The 17,486-nt window shown below is 36.5% G+C and overlaps 1 protein-coding gene and 1 non-coding gene across 5 annotated transcripts; one reads left to right on the top strand and one right to left on the bottom strand.

Annotated features, from left to right (window-relative positions):
- Positions 1-327: 327 nt before the first annotated feature.
- Positions 328-399, bottom strand: TRNAW-CCA (transfer RNA tryptophan (anticodon CCA)). Its single transcript has one exon. It is a non-coding gene; the product is annotated as a tRNA-Trp (tRNA).
- Positions 400-3,659: 3,260 nt separating this feature from the next.
- On the top strand, positions 3,660-17,486 carry LOC103722962 (protein LEO1 homolog). Of its 4 annotated transcripts, none has more exons than XM_008813722.6 (12): positions 3,660-4,011; positions 6,246-6,607; positions 7,985-8,099; positions 8,964-9,149; positions 9,889-10,065; positions 12,336-12,467; positions 12,653-12,832; positions 13,873-14,004; positions 14,804-14,920; positions 15,021-15,269; positions 16,712-16,852; positions 17,209-17,486. In XM_008813722.6, exons 1-11 carry the CDS (start codon positions 3,865-3,867, stop codon positions 16,847-16,849), a joined length of 1,935 nt encoding a protein of 644 aa, XP_008811944.4. In that variant the 5' UTR covers positions 3,660-3,864; the 3' UTR covers positions 16,850-16,852; positions 17,209-17,486. The 4 variants fall into 4 exon arrangements, with proteins under 4 accessions (XP_008811944.4, XP_008811945.4, XP_008811946.4 ...); XM_008813723.6 differs by having other exon boundaries at positions 17,206-17,486; XM_008813724.6 differs by having other exon boundaries at positions 3,662-4,011; positions 7,988-8,099.

Genomic DNA, 17,486 nt, shown 5'->3' with positions numbered 1-17,486 from the left:
AAATATTAAAGAAGTTAATATAAAAATATGATCGATTTTAGAGATTTATATGCAAAAACTCTTTAAATATATAAAAGACCTAAACTAAAAAATAGCAGAATAGACACAAAAATGTGAAAGATTGCAGGGACCAGTGGAGGGACTTTCGAAACTTAGTTTCTAGGAATTAATATATAAATTTAGATTATTTACTATTTCAATATTGGGAAAATTTTGGGACTTTCGAAAACAATATATGTAAGTATGACATGATGTAAGGCGGGCTGGACTTTGGCCGCACAGGGTAGAATAGGGAAATAATATATAAAATTAAAAAGGTTCGGGATTTGAACCCGACGTGAATCGAACACGCAACCTTCTGATCTGGAGTCAGACGCGCTACCATTGCGCCACGGATCCTTGGTGATACGTGGGGCGTTATCTTGATATTCAACACATAATCAAAAACTTTCGTTCAAAGGTGTTGTTCTTCCCTACATTAATTAATCATGCTGTGCATGAAACTTGGTGGAGAGAATATTGTTTGCTGGGCCGACCTTTTTGACTCGGGTCATAACCAAGGTGAATGACTTTGATGAAGATCAATGTGCCACTTTGTTCGAAATAATAAAGATCGGTAGTTATGCCAAAACTGCAGTTAATGTATGATCGGCATGATTGCCACTGCATGCTGCTCGTGCGGGACGATTGCCATGTTGTTAATATGCAATGGATTATTACCACACAGTTAAGGTACATCGTGCTAAATCAGAAAACGGATGCATACTTTACTCTACATAAAAGGGTAATATGGGAATCCTCGGATAAGCTCACACAGAGACTTCTCTCAACATATTTTCTTCCTTCCACTGTTGCTTTAGTTTTATGACTTAAGTATCGGAGGGTTTTATACTGAAAATCTTCCGACAAGCGGATTTTGTTACAGATCGATTTAGGCTTCAACCAGTCTCAATTCACCTCGAGCTCGATCAACCCCAATTATCCTCAATTTTCGCCGACCTCTTGAGCGAAAACAACAGCGCAGAATCCAACAGCAACAAAATTGATGAGCAGTACGATTTCACGGTCCATGAGTATTTTTGGTTTGAATTAAACCTTGTCCAAAGAGTCAATAAATAATTTCATTTGATATCAGCAGCTGCAAGAGTCTATGGTTACTGGCTTGATATATTACATAGATGAGATGTCACTAATTTTCACATGAAGGGAAAAAAGATAAATTGCAAACGTGAGATACATAGTGAGGTTCAATTACATATGATTATAGTGGAGTTATAACACATTCATGGGCAATTAGAGTTAAAGAGGGATATGTCAAACATAAAGCTCGATACGAGATAAGGTGAGGTTTAGGCAAGAAAAATGAAATAGCTAAATGTCCATACAACCATCATCATCATAACACTAGAAATTATGTAGCTAGGGCAGCTGGGGCCAATATGGCCAATGATGCTTTCCAAAGTGCAGGGGAAAAGAAAGAGGTTAAAGATTTTTTTTTTTTTTTGGTTTGGGGCCTGATAGAGCTAAGCCATGGTTAAAAGTCCATGGACAGAGAAAATAAGATTATCAAAATCAACTCCACTAGCCTCGGTTGGCTCCTGGTTCACGATTGGTAAAGTTTCTGGGTTCAATAGATGGTAGTGTACAGTGCCATCATTTCTCTTAAAATATTTCTATAATTTTTTAATAAAAACAAAATTATTAAATAAAATATATTTTTTTGATAGAGATAAACTATGGTTAAAAGTCTATGGATAGAGAAAATATGATTATACAAGTCAACTGGACCTTTGTTGGTTCTTGTCTCCTTGTGGGGAGAGTTTCTAGGTCAATTATAGAAGATCACAAATAGAGATAGCAACAGATCAAATATAAGTCAAGTAGGCTATTATTTGTGCTCATCTTATACTTATCTTAGAACAGTGGGAAATGAGTATAGTTAGATGGGACAAATTGGATGGAATAGGTTGGATCAAAAAAAGTTGTAAAAAATTAATTTTTTAGCATACGAATCAAAAAATAAAAAGGATTATAAAAATAAACTTTTGCATATAACATACATTAAACAAAATAAGAGTCAAAAGATATAGAACATGACAAACTAAATTTTTAATAATAATAAAAACATAACAAACAAGATATTATTGTTTAAGAAGTCAAATATTCTTTAAACTAAGAAAAATCTATCAACTCAAAAATAAACATTGAAGCATCATGGCATGCCATTTTTACATGTTCAATCTTTCTCATGAGTGGAGCAACTAGGGCAAATGATGAGGAGAGAATTTATAAAGAGTTATATATACTTAAGTTGGGTTCAAGACGATTCTTGGCACCTGCCCCAGATCCGTTGCGAGTTAGGTAAAACCTGGGTACTCAATTAAGTGGAGTAGATTGCCACCCCTGATTCATATATAGTACATCATTTCTTGTAAAATATTCCCACCATTATTTTATAAAAAGAAAAGAATGTTAAATAATTTTAAGATTATATTTTTGATAGTTAGCATGAAAAAGAAATTTTAATGGGGAGAAATGGATCCAGTTACACTTAGGCTTCATTTAGCATCACTATATATAGTGGAATATTGAGTAGTAGAGCTTTGGCTAGTAAAGCTTCAAATAAAAGTTGTTTGCTATTTGTTAATTATATTTTTGAAGTAATGTAGAACCTTAATATCACTTTAGTAACCAAATTAAGAAAATACTTTTAGTATCAAAAAATGATAATAAAGGACATTATGTAGTGCTTTTAATTGTCTAACTGTTTAATATCAAAAAACCAAAAGCTTTTTTCCTTGGAGACTATTTTTAGCTTTTCAAGGAGCTATAAAGATATTTTAAAATTTTTATGAAAAAAATCATCAAAATAGCTTATGGTGTTTTGAGAAATACTTTTTAGCCCTCTAAAAATACCAAAACTTTAAAATCAATGTTGTGTTTGGCGAGCTTTGGAAAGGTTTGACTTAAGGTCCAACTAAAAAGTTTTGACCTAGCAAAACATTTGCATGCAACTATGCAAAAGAAAGATCTTAGAATCCAATTAATATATAAAAGAAGGATTTTATGTAAAAAATAATTGCTAATTTTCCAATAATCATCGGTTATCACATTCCAAATCATGATTTAAAATAATGGCCTTATAATGATCTTAGAGGAGGTCCATTACGTTAAGCTTAATGATAATGATATATTTTTTGGATAAATTATGATAATGGTATTTAAAGAACATATGGTATTTGACTATCATTCATTTATTCCTTTATAACATCCATTAGACAATAGAAGTAGGCTGTCATAGAAGGTGAATATTTGCATTTTTATGATATTTATTTGAGTAAATTTTATCCAAAATTTAAATGTATGCACCAATTTTTCCTCCAAAAGGGTTTGCACCACTTAGAAAGAAAAATGTTTTTTTAATTGGATGGAATGTGTTTTGGATGTGATTTTTCAGTTTTGCGTATTATTATTCATTATAAGTTTATAACGCCTATTACAATGGTTGTTAAAAGTTATAAGAGATTATTTTAATATTAACTTATTCCATATGTAATCATGAAATAACGTCGTTATTAAACCACTGGGTGTCGGATCCGGTTCCAATGGGCTAAACTTACCCGCTCCGCCTTATAAAGCGTAGGGACGCTAAAGGAAGCACAATCTCCATCGTAATAAAAAAAGTCCGAGTCCGAGTCCGAGAAGCTCCGATTCTTGGCGAAGCGGAGGAAGAGAGAGGGTTCGCTTCCTGGAGCCCGAAGCGAGACGAGAGAGGGTTCGCTTCTTGGAGCCCCAAGCGAGACGAGAGAGAACAGGAGGGGGAGAGGGAGGGGGGAGGAAAGAGAGCGATTGAGGGGGCGGCGGATGGTAGGGGAGAGAGATATGGAGGAGAAAACGAGGAATCAGATGATGCAGAACCTCTTCGGCGATCAATCCGAAGAGGAGGAGGAGGAGGCGGAGGAGGTCGATTCCGAGCACGAGGCCGCCGCCAACCATTCCGATTACCCCTCGGTATGGAACTGAACTCCTATTGATCTGGATTTTTGGGGATTTTGTCCGATTTCTTGATGTTTTGGACTCCAGTTTGGTTATTTGATCCGGAAGAACGAGCCGGATCTTCCCCTTGTTCATGAAATTTTTTTACTTTTGTATCTGATTTAGGGTTTTAGGAAATAGAGTGAATCGTGCTGTTAATTATTTCAGCGATGAGTTAGCATTTATATTTGTTTTGCTACTTATGTCAATCACCTGGATATGGATCTCTTGAACCTCTTTCTAAATCTTCAAATGAAAATTGAAAATAATTTTGTTGCTGTTGTGCAGAAGTTAAAATTTTGACGCATTATGTGATGCAGGACAGAACAAAAGTTGCACAATTTGGATTAGGTTTTATTTTTAAAAATTAATGGAAAACTAGTTTTGTTGTTCTTGTGCGTGAAAGTTCCAATTTTTAGGCATTATCCGAAGAAGAACAGCAGAAAAGTTGCAAAATTTAGGTTAGGTTTAATTTTTTTTTTAATTACGTGAAAATTAGTTTTGTTGTTATTGTGCGTGAAAGTTACAATTTTTAGGCATTATCTGAAGCAGAACGGTAGAAATGTTGGAAAATCTAGGTCTAGTTTCTTTTTTTTTTTTTTTGGGGGGGGGGGTGGTATGGTAAATTAACGGGAAACAAGTTTTGATGTCCTTGTGCATGAAAGCTACAATTTTTAGGTATCATATGAGGCAGAGCATCAGAAAAGTTGCAGAACTTAGGTGCTGTCCAGCATCGCTTTCATCTTTTTATTTTTAGAAATAAAAAATTGTTTCCATTTTATTTCTAAATTTTAAAAAATATTAATATGTTTGGTATAGCTTTTTTTTAAAAAAAAAACAAAAACATGATAATGATAGTAGTGGCGGAAGCAGTGGAGGTAGTAGTGGTGGCGGCGATGGTAGCAAGGGTGGAGGTGCTAGTGATATGGTGGCATGAGAGTGGTGGCAGTGGTGATAGTGATGGTGGGGCCACTAATAATATGGCGGCGGCGGCGATGATGGTGATGTGGTAGAGTCGTGGCAAAGTTTGTGGTGGTGGTGGTGGCGGCGTGCGAAGGTGGTGTGGGTGGCAGCATCAGCGATGGCGGTGGTGGTGGAAACAATGATAGCGACGACAGCTGTGGTGGTGGTGTTAGAGATGACAGTGGTTGTAGTGGCTGCAGCGATGGTGGTGGTGGTAGAAATAATGGCAGTGGCAGCTCTAGTGGCAATGGTGGTGGCGGCGGAGACGGCAACAGTGACTATGGCAATGACGATGATAATGGTGGTGACAATAGTGGCAGTCGTGGTAGCAATGTTGATAGCGATGGAGATAGTATCAATGGTAGTGGTAAAAGACATGAGTTTCTTGTTTTTGAAAAAAGATCAAAATAAGAATTTCTTTCATTTTTTTCTAGAAACAATGAAAATATATTTTAAAAATAGAAAATAAAAATAATAACACTAAAGATATTTTTACCTTAGTTTCTATGATTTTGTTTTTAAAATAAAAAATAAGCAATAAAAGTGATTCCATACAGGCTCTTAGGTTTAGGTTTCAAATGACTCCAATAGTTGCGATTAGTATTGACATAATTTAAGTACCGGGTGAAACTAAATGGAGGTCTGAACCAAGTAATGGGTTTTCTTTAATTAACAGAGAAAAAAGGCATTTCTTGAAATGAATCAACAGTGAGTTCATGGGTTTTTGTTTGCAGTGTCTATATCATTTTTGAGGCAAGTATACATTACAGATAGTTACCATTAGCATATGCCTAAACATTTTAAGTCACTTTGATGCAGGTCAATCATATTTTAGCTTAGTACACATTGCATGCATACATAGACTAACAAGTTTGTGCAATTTAGTGACTTTTGATAATGATTTTTAATAAAACACATGCTATAAATTTTTGAAACAATCTCTACAAGCATGCTTATGTCCCTTCAAGAGGAATTCTTAAAGGCCAAATAAGTCTGGGATACTTTGGGTTGAAATTTGACCATGCTGTAGTATATGCAAACTGTATTAATTTGCATTGGGAGCTTGGTTACTTTTTCTAGTAATTGTGATTTCACCAATGTTGGAACTTTTTATACTACCATTACATTTATGCATGAATTTTACTACCTCTTCAATGATTATGATATTTACTAATGTAATTTAATAGGGTAAAGCTAGACTTCTTTTACGTTATCTCACCAGGATCTTGTTCTTGTTCTTTATTTAGGATGAGGGGGAGGGCGAGGCTGAGATCGATGGTGAAGGAGAAGGTGAAGGTGAAGGGGAAGGTGAAGTTGAGGGGCAAGGTGAAGTTGAAGTGGAAAGCGAAGCTGAAGCACATGACATAGATCTTGACATGGGAGAGAGTGAAGCGGAAAGGGTTCAGAGTTCTCCAGAAAGAGAAATTAGTGACCAAAGGATGGAGAGTGAGGCAAAAGATGCTGAAAGTGAAGAAGAAGGCTATGGGCAAAGAGTAGTAACAAGCAGGAGACGAGAAGTAGTCGCTAGTGAATCAGAGGGATCTGAGGGTAATCATTATGCTGATCATGATAATGAAGATGTGGAGGTTGCTTATGCAAGGAAGCCCAGGTAATTTTTTTTTAGTCATGCATTTCTCCTAGTGCAGACAAATATATATCTTTTTGCATGCATGCTTAGACTGATGTCATGATTGAATGAAAAAAAAGCTACATACTTGCTATGAAAATCTAATGGTTGTTGTCATTTTCTCAAATTACTTACCAGCTTTGTAGAGCATATCCATACTAATTCATTTGGGGTGCCAAGTTAGAAATTGTAAGCATTAACAAGGGCAAATTAAATTTGTGTTCAAGTTCAAAGTCCAAGCAGTTGTTAAGCTCTAGTTTTTGGTGGAAGTCCTGGGTCTGAATCTTAGTGAGGTGCTCTAAGATTTTGTTTTTGGACATTGAAGATATGCATAGGCCTTATGGCTGTTGTAATGTTTTGTTTGTTAGATAACTATGGCAAAATTTATAGGAAAGCAAATATAGGATTAAATAATAGAGAAACTAAGAGAGAAGGGAATCCCAGGCATGTTACTCAGATGCTGTCATTAGGATAGACATTCTGCCCCCAAATGTGCAGCCAGGCTCCCTGTGATCTACCCTTAAGACACGGTGGAACCTCTCACTAATGGCCCTCCTTGCTATGCATGCAGCAATGGATCTGGACCTTCTCTGTGATCTCAAAGCCTTGCAAATAAAGAAAAATCGAAAACTTTGAAGAAGCTAATAAGAGAGAAAGTGAGCAGAGTTGTGAGATCTTTTTTCCACATATTCTGTCTCTCAAGGAAGGTCGCAATAAAAAGAAACAAGCCTCATGCTCATCTTGGAACCATCTGGTCATGTGGTTTGGGCACATTCCGTAACCACACGAGGACGTTCCCTGTGCCCATAAATGGATACCAAAACCAAAGACCTGGTCGTATAACGTGGAATAGGCTTGAAGTATTTGATTAAGTTTGAAAGTCTTTGAATAGATAAGGTTCAATATTTTTAAAAACTAACAACCAAGTGTGAGAGGAGTTATGGACTTGGCTTACTCAGCGACAACGAGTACATGAGTACAGGTACCCTGTCCCCCCCTTACTCAGCCAAGTGTGAGAGGAGTTATGGACTTGTCTTACTCAGCCACAAGATGGAGGACTTCCCTCCAAATTTGAATCTTATATAGATTTAGATTCCAACATTAGTACAGGTACCCTGTCCCCCCCTTGCAGGGGCCCTGATTTTGTTCAGTTTTAGGCTCTAAGGGATAGCTTGGAGGTTCATGAATTATTTCCTTTATTTTAATCATGACTATGTATTGCTAGGATGATATTAGCTAAAAACTTCTATTATAAATTTGCTTGGAGAGTTTATATATATTTTTAATCATTTAATTGTTGATTCCTTATTGAAACTTCAATCTTTAGAGTTAAAAGCATTTTCTTTCTCAATTCTCCAGCAGGTCAATTGATGAGCAAAAAGATCATGAAGTTGTTCGTGATGTTTTTGGGGACTCTGATGAGGAAGAGCCTGCTGAGTTTGGTGCTCAAGATGAAATCGAGCAAGATTCACATGTGAGACCGAGAAATATTGAACACTCGTAGTGTTTTTCTCATAAAAGGAATTCTGTTTTCTCATTTGCACTTGTTATGATGCTCTTTATTTGCGTTTACTAGATGAAAATTGGTTGTTCTATAGGATTCTTGTTTTTGGTCAACATAGCTAGGCGAAATGTGTTCCAGTGTCAGCATATATTAGATTGCTAAACATAGATTTCTCAAATGCTTTTTATCTGGCTTGTGTTTGCAACTGTGCTGACAATGGAAAATGCCGTGCTATTCATATATTGGTTTACAAAGGATTAAAACATTATAAATTTAGCCAGCCAATAGAACTAGAAAAGATAGAGTAGGATACTAGTATATTGCAGCCTGGAGCTAGAAAGAGTACATGGAATCTATGAGAAAAGACTTGAAGAAATTCTCTACTTAGAAGAATTGGCGTACATGAAGCAATGCTTACATAGGAATGATCCAAGTGACCTCATATTTGATAGGAACTGTTAGATGCTTGCTGTTTTATGATTTTATTATCTAGGCAAATTAAAGAACAAGGACATTATATTATTTCCCGGTGGAATCAGTAGAGGGTGATGGATACTTATGTGTTAAAATAAGTTCATTGTAGGACTGTAAGGTAGCTTAACCGAACTATTCAAAATTTACTTTCTAAGAAAAAGCTTTAAAAATGAGATCTGCAGGGAATTTATGAATGCTTATGAAGATCAATTTCGTTGAATCATCTCTCAGTGCTGGCCTTTTCTCCACGCTGGCATTTAACATTCTCTGTCCTGTTTTGTTTTGCATGCAAATTTGTTTGCTTTTTTTGGCTAAGTTTTGTTTTCTAACAAAAACATTTCAATATTTTATCTTGTTCAGAGATCTCCTATGGAGGAGGAAGGTAGCTATGAGAAAGGTTTGAGACCGGAGGACATAGTGCCCGATGATGATGGCCAGTATGAGTGGGAAGATGAGAATCTTGAAAAGAAACCAAAGGAGAAACCAGTTGGCCCACCATTGGAATTGGATATTCCACTGCATCCTCCACCAGGTCGACCTGAAAGAGTGAGTCTTTATCTTCTGGCTTCCTCTCACTGACAGAGTCCACTTTTGCTATGCATCATCTTCTTCAAGGTTATATAGGGTTCGTACTACTATATAAGGGATTATTTAACTCCATATTAAATATATGGCGGAAGTGTTAATTCAATCTTAACACGAATCATCCTTAATCATAATCATAATCATTTAGCCTTTTCTCAGCTATTTGGGGTTGGCTTTGTGGGTCCATGTTCGCCAAGTATTTTCTATTAGATGTATACCTAACCCTCCTAACTTTTATGTGTCTGTTCCTGTTCTAAGTGATCTTATCAAAGCTCAAGAAGCATGTCTATATGGCCATTTGGTAGTTCTGTGTGATTTTTCCTGTCTAATCACTTGTCTCTTGCAAGGTCATTGATTTTTTGTCATTCATTTTTCGGTTTCTTTTAAGATGACTTCTTTATTCAATGCATGTTCTGAGAGGTATTATTGTCCGGTCCCACATTTCCAATGCATGCAGAATGGATGGGTGGCATTGATGATTTTGCTTCTATTTCAGTCTCATTGTGTACTTGAAATTTACTGAATTGTCATTCTGCAGAACCCAACAGCACTTCTGCCTCTTTGTTCTATTCTATAGGACTCCTTTGATGCAGAACATGCAGTTTGATCTGTTTATGAGCTTGATGGTCCTTATCAAATCTTTGACTTTGACTATTGACCGGCACAGATCTTGCTTTTAAGAAATACTCCTCTCTTGCAGATGAACATGATCAAGGTATCTAACATCATGGGCATTGAACCAAAACCTTTTGATCCTAAAACATACGTAGAAGAGGATGTGTTTGTGACAGATGAATCTGGAGCTAAGAAACGTATACGCCTAGAGGACAATATCGTGCGTTGGAGAGCTGTCAAGAACCGTGATGGCACAACCTCTGTAAGTGAAGGCCTGCTGAATCACAATATATCATACACCAGATAAATTTTATCGCAATTATCTTTTTGTATGTTAACTTTTATTTTGTTATCCATAACCTTTTTTTGGTCAATGCATTTGATTTTCTTTATGGTTTAGGTCGTTGATATCTCTATCCAAATTTGGTTGCAAGAGTTTGAAGTATGATTTAATGATGTTTCTTGGGGATTCAACGGAAGTACCAATTTTTTTTGTTGGACAGTTGCTGAACAAGTTAACAATTTTTTTTCCTCTTTTCAGGCTATTATTTTCTTATTTGTCCTTTTCTTTTTTCTTTGTGGCTAGCAAGTTGACCTGTGCTCAGTATTTGATTGGCAAATTCTACTTACACTAGTTATCTACTAGGCAAGGTATTGTGATAAAATTATATTAAGGATGTGAACTATATAAAGGTAAGTTTTTGCAAAATCAACATTATCGAATTGTTTCGGACATTGGGAAAGTTAAAGCTTGTGCTGGCTAGAGTCTTGATGGACAACTATGGTTGGCCTTACTCTGGCTTATTGTTTTGTGGGAAACTTTGATCAGCATTGCTGAGGTCCTGTGGTGGACAAAGCTTGGGATGCATAAGCAAGAGTTCAGGAAATATAACTAAGGTCTTAGCTTTAAAGTTGGCAACTGAAACAGAAGTAAATTCTGGATGGACCCATAATGCATGCATGGTGTTTTTGTGATTTCCTCTTTTTCTTCATTTTTCCATTGATTATGAGAAAAATCTGAGCTGGAAGACTTGGTTTGGTAAGCAAAAGGGTTCAAGGGGATCCATGTCCCATCTTTCAAAGGGCATCCAATGGATGGGGAGATTTTTTATTTTGAACTTATGGACCTGAGTTTCTCAAAAACCAACAAAAAATGGATATGCAAAGTAGGTTGTCAAACTTCATGATGAAACTGCAGCAAAGCAATAGTGCAATCTATAAATTATTATCTAGTGGTATATTCTTAGTACCCATCTAGTATAAGGCTTTTGTCATCTCTAGATGTGTGAATATAGCTATGGGCAACTGAAAGAAAATTATGCCTAGAGTCGAGTTTGTTGGTTGTTTCTGAAATTTTGCCTGCTCATCGATGAATGAGGAGAAGGCTTTGTATGTAGGTAATGGTCTGACTTTCTTTTATGGAGAAGAGAGCTAAGGATCATGACATCATGTATCCCCTACCTGTGTACTAGCCGCCAACTGGTGGATGGTCTTCTCAGATTTTTATTCCCTTCATAATTTTATTGTAAACTCAACTCAGTATATGGATTTATGTTCATAGGATGTAACTGTAGTTTTATTCCCTTATCCGGGCTTGGGACCGGTTATTGTACAAAACATAGATGGAGTTAAAATAGTTATTTCTAATATTCCTTCTAATATAGCTATTGTCATCTCTTAATTCTGGTTGTTTAGTGTGGTTGTTTTTGTCTGGTTTGTGTTTTTACTTATCAAATTCCTTCATGCCGATTCAATGACCATGTGTACGTATTCTGCCTGCCTTCCCCCCTCCCCCAAATTCCCGATTTTGAGTTCCTTGCCATTTCTGGTTAAGGCGAAGGCGTGATTTACCTTTTCTATCACCTTAGGTGTTTAGTTGCTTGGTTGTATTAGCTAGTTTTCTTTGTTAGTAAAAATCATGTGTTATGCTTCTTCAAGATTCTGTTTTTCTTATGTTTTGCAACCTGAGATAATTTGAAGATGCACATGGTTTTAGATACCAGCTGTGCTGGTTTGTGCTGCTTAGCTTACATTTGTGCCAGACCCATTTGTGCCAATGAGTGGCAAGCACTGGTCATAGCAGAATGCATATGATGTCCTGCCAGGCTTCCATGGTTCCAACATTCCTATTTAAGCCTTTAGAGTGCATAAACATCATTTGTTATAAACATATGACAGCATGTGTACTTAAGACTGAAGCAGTAGCTTGTTAAGCTTGTCTTACTCTTCACAGTTTGTCTTGTAGCAGTCAGTTCTTGGGTGCCAGCTGCTTGATTGGCCTCACTTGACTGTATATCCCTTTCTGAGCCAACCGCAGGCACTCTGCATGCGTTTTTTTTTTTGAAGGGGGGGTGGGGTATATACACAGTTTGTGGCTGAGTTGATTGTATTCTCGTTTAGATATGGTTCTGCTAATAGATTCGCAGACAGGATTACATACATAGATGTACTTTCCAGTTCAAATTAAGTATTCAGCTGAATTCTTTATTATCATCTCTGTGTCTAACATTTTTATGCATATCTTTGCTGCAGTATGAAAGCAATGCACGTTTTGTAAGGTGGGAAGATGGAAGTCTGCAATTGCTGATTGGTAATGAAGTTCTTAACATATCTGTGCATGAGGCAGATCACGATCAAAGCCACCTATTTCTTCGGCATGGAAAGGTGGTACTCATGTCTTTACTGTTGCGAGATAATCATGCTCTGAGACTCGAGCATTTTATATCTCAGCATCCGGATGATTGGTTGATAATTGTACTCTGGTTCCATCCTTTGATAATTTGGGTTTATTTGCAACACTTCATGACAATATGGTTAAATTAATTCCTTTGATATTTGTGTTAATGCAGGGAATCTTGCAGTCCCAAGGAAGGCTTTTACGGAAGATGAGATTTATGCCATCTTCTTTATCATCAAAGTCTCACCGTTTACTGACCGCTCTTGTTGATTCACGTCATAAGAAGGTTTACAAAGTGAAAAATTGTATTACTGACATTGATCCAGAGAGAGAAAAAGAAAAGAAGGAAAGGGTAAGAGATGCTGGCATCCAGTCATTTCATGTTCACTGTAGGCAAACTTGGCAAATATTTCATCCAGATGTGTCCTGTAATTTAAGAAACCACAATTTTATAATTTAATGTATGCTCCTGATTGCTGACACCTTGTAAATGAGTTGTTACCTATTAGTTGTCGGTATGGTAATCTGCGTTCTATCAATTATTCAAGAAGTTGCTTTACCTATCCAATATTTACAACTCGACCTGGCCAGCACCTTAACAGTCACATTGGATTCAACACCCATTTCATCAGTTTTGCTCTTACAATTCAAATTATTTTTCTGCACTTGCACATCACTTCTGCTAGCTGCTTGAATTGAATTGCTTTTTGATCTTTCAATATTATATTCTCTAGACAAAGTTTCTGCATCTTTGACTCTCATCCAATTAAAATTAGTCTCAATAAATGGAGCATTTTTGATAACTACCATTTAATTGATTATTTACAAGTGTTCATATTTTCCTTTTTAGTAGTTCATCAAGGTCTGCCGTACCATCCTATACTGTCCGATACGGGACATACCATACCGTATCAAAAGAAAATCAGTACGAAACATACCTTTAAGTTGGTAGAAGCCCCGTATGGCATGTACCGAGGCGTTGAGGTGTGCACCGGTCCGTATTGAGGAATACTGAGATAAAAATTGAGAAAAATAGCTAGAGAGCTATTTCGGCGCAGAGATATACCGTACTGTACCATACCGCTAAGGTACCGATATGGTACCCAGTACCGAGATTGCGGACCTTGATTCATCCTCTTTGATCGATGGTCAATTAGTAGCTTTTAGACTGTTTGTAGCTTGAATTTGATAGAAAGTTGAGCTAATTGTGTTTCAGACTTGTTGAGGACCATTCGATGAACTAGACATTTTGCTTATTAAGTCCTAATCTAACATCCAAATATGAGCAAGCTTGTGTGACTTTATTTTCACCTCTTAAATAAATATATTTTATAAATGTTCGTAATTTTAGATGTGATATCATTTTATACTAAGGGGGGAAGTCTCTTGCAGGTTGAAGGCCAAACAATTAGAGCTAATGTACTTCTTCAGAGGAAACGTGAAAAAGTAAACCGCAAGTACACACAAACTGTGAGCAGAGGACGGCAGCTTTCTCCAGGGTTTTTGGAGGAGGCACTAGATGAGGTCTACTTTTTATGATACTTATGATTTGACATCTGATTAATTACTAAATATCGAAGTTGACTGTAATAATATGAAGCTGTTTTAAGGTTATTGACAAACTTCTTGTTTGTACCCTTGGAAGATTGAGAAAGATGCTTTCGTATCCATCTAAATTTTGAATTACATCATAAACTTGTCATTTTTAATTTTGGTTTCCTCTTTTTATTATATGCTCACATTTATTATTTTCTTATAATGTACATATAATATAAAAAATCTTCTTAACTTCAAGAGGTGGAATGGTTCAAAACCAACAAGTTTTTCTCCAAAGAAATGCTCTTGACAATGCAGTTGATCATTTGATAATTTATTAAACATCATTAGCAAGCTTATGTTATTGTTGGTTTCTTCTACTGTTTCTATTCTTTTAATCTTCGTTCTCATATGTGCCATGGTTTCTAATTCTTTATCCTGGCCGCTTGTGTTTTTGTCATGTGCATTTTATGTGCATGCACTGGTATGCTCATGCTCAAAGGATTGTTATTGGTTCAGTATAACCAGTTAAACTGAGATGCCTATTAGATTGTCGGATCACCTTTTCTCCTAGATTGGCAAATTATGTTGCATGTTTATTCATTGGCAATCATTTGCACTTTATTAGCTCCTTGGTTTTACTAATGTTTGCTAACTGATGCTCATTTCCTTTCATGGTCCTTTCATGGCTTAAATATGTTGAGTGCGTGACCTTTTGGCATTACAAAGTTGTGGATGGTAATGGAACATTTTTCTGATTCCTTGTTATCATCATTCTTGAGTGCAGGAAGATGAGCCTGAAGACTATTACAGTTCTCACCGGGCAGCTTCAGCTCGTTATCGTTTTGAGGAAGATATGGAAGCAGAAGCACAGGCTGAGAAGCGCATAATGAATGCAAAGAGAGTGAGTTTGCATTTGCTTTCCTTATTTCCGTACACATTTAATTTGCCAGTTCTTTGTTCAACTTCCTAAAACATGTGTGCTCAATTTTATGGATTATCAGTCAAATATAAACAAAAATGTCCCTCGCAAACCATCCTTGCCCACAGCTCGTCCAGCAAGGCGCCAGGTAGAGGAATATTCAGAGAGTGACAGGGAGGAATCTGAATATGAAAGTGATGGTGAGGATATTGAGAGGTCACCGGCACATACAAGGGAGGATGAGGCAGACCATGAAGATGAATATGAGGAGGATGAGGCAGATGAAGAATCCCTAGGTGCAAATTCTGCATCCGAAGAAGATGAAGATGAGGTAATATATATCCCTACCTAATCTTGCTTTATTGTTTCGGTTTCTATTTCTAATAACTTTGGATTTATTTATGGAACAACCTACATACAATGCATGGTCTGCATGCTTGTCAGCAAGTTTAACTTAATTGGAGTAAAAAAGTTCCTGCTAGATCACACTATTAAGTATATTATATTTATATTAATTGTGTGGGCAAGGATTTATCATATAGTTATGAAGGTCAGTGTTATGAGATGGACAAATTGCAGGATGCTTAGAATTGTATTAGCAGAGCATGAAGTGATGGAGCAGCATTTGATGGTTTACCATGTATTAGGATGGGCTCAGATTTAGCCAAAGGTTCTGAAAAGCACAAATGGCTTAAAAGGACTTGGATTGAAGTCATGATCAGGAATTTGAGTTCTGAGAATAAATGGAACTGCATGAAAGCAGTATATTGATCGCACAAAGCTGGTTTATGCCCTTAGCATTTAAAATTTCAAAAGATCATTTTATCTCTTTTAATAAGTGCTCTCTTTGTTATCAAACATTTTGATGAAACATTTGTTATTCAATTTGATGTTTTTATTGCAGTGATATTCAGTTGCAAAAACCTATGGAACACATATTCAGTGCACCTATAATGTTTCATTTTTCTCATATTGTCGGATCATAACATATTACTTAGAGGTCTTGACAAATTTTGGGGCAGACTTGTCAGTTTTAGATATTTTTGTGACTTTCAACATGAAATTGTAAGTCATTCTTATGATCATACTTCTAAGATATCATGGACAGATGTTGTGAGGAAGGGCATAAACAGCTTATGTTGTTGCTGGATTTGGGTTTGATGACATTAGTAGCAAGAAAGTGTTTGTTAACTACTGCAGTTAACATTGATATTATTTTTTTCACTATATTACCCAAACTCTAGAGTGGAGAATTCATGAAGTTCTGCATTCCGCTTTTCCACGGCCATGTGCCATACTGTAGTTTTACTGAATTTGGCAGGAAGTTGGATGTGAATTTGACAGATGCATTCTGACCAGTAACATGAAGGTGCTTTTAATTTACCACCCCGGTGTTCATTTTTTTTAATCTGAGTAGAACTTGATTCAGATATGAGCTTAATTTTTTTTGAATATATTTAGTGCCACTTTAAGTATTAAATACTTTTGCTTAACTAGTAGGTTACATATGAAATATCTCTAATTGCGATATCACTGATTTTAAGCAGAGCATGTCATTCCCATCCAAAATTTTCATATATGGGCCGTAAGTGGTCCTTGTGTGCAAGCAATGTGCCAGTGGGTCAGTCCTATGTTAAGTGTGTGTAACTTGAAGTGTTCTTTTGCAAAGCATTTATGAGAATTGGCTACAATATGTATGAACTTCCAATTGAGAGGTCTTATGAACCATAGCCTATTATTGATGTTCTATTGTCAACCTTCTACCTGCTACAGGAGCCAAGGAGAAAGATCAAGGAAACTGGAAGCAGCAGTCTGAAACGCAAGGAGATAGAATTAGATGGAGAGTCTCCTCCACGAAAGACAACAATGCATCGTAGAAAGGCAGTTGTCTTTGACAGTGATGAAGAGTGAGCGGTAAAAAAGGAACTTTTGACTCGTTTTTCTGATATCCTCCATGGCACAAAGATTTGCATAGATAGACTGCATTTCACCCGCATACATTTAAGCAAAGACAACTGATACATTATGAGTTAAAATTGATGAGTCTGATCTGCTTGTTTTCAGTAGCTTACTAGTTAAATGATCATATTGTGCCCCCATGACTGTCCAATTACAAATCAGGCAGACAAACGTATATTCCATCCATCATCAAACTACACTTAAGAACACACCACCACCTTAGTAGGTTAATACATGATATGAGATCTGGAAAAGTCCATCTCTGTCTCAATTTTGATGTATTTTTCTTGTTGTGGTGTCATGTTCAGCAGGAGTTGGCACTGGCGCCGCTAATTGATGGAGGTGCTCTAGGCGCTGGTGGGAGGGCACCTCTGCATTGTCTGAGATGACAACTCCATCCGGACTTGTTGCACAATGAAGCGTATATTTCACCTTCTGCACCATTTTTACTTTGTTTCGTTTTTTAAGCTAGAAAGAACTGGTGCTCGTCACCTTGAGGAACTTGGGGGCCTTGAATCAATACACCAGATATAATGGTTGAACAAGTTGTTTTTCTACTTATAATCATGATGATCATTGTGTATTCTAA

This window comes from Phoenix dactylifera, chromosome 8 (genome assembly GCF_051530095.1).
Source record: "Phoenix dactylifera cultivar Ajwa chromosome 8, Ajwa_hap1_PhDact_Kaust_v1.1, whole genome shotgun sequence".
Classification (NCBI taxonomy): domain Eukaryota; kingdom Viridiplantae; phylum Streptophyta; class Magnoliopsida; order Arecales; family Arecaceae; genus Phoenix; species Phoenix dactylifera.
Note: the sequence above shows the minus strand (reverse complement) of the source record. Positions and strands in the feature narration are given on the sequence as shown.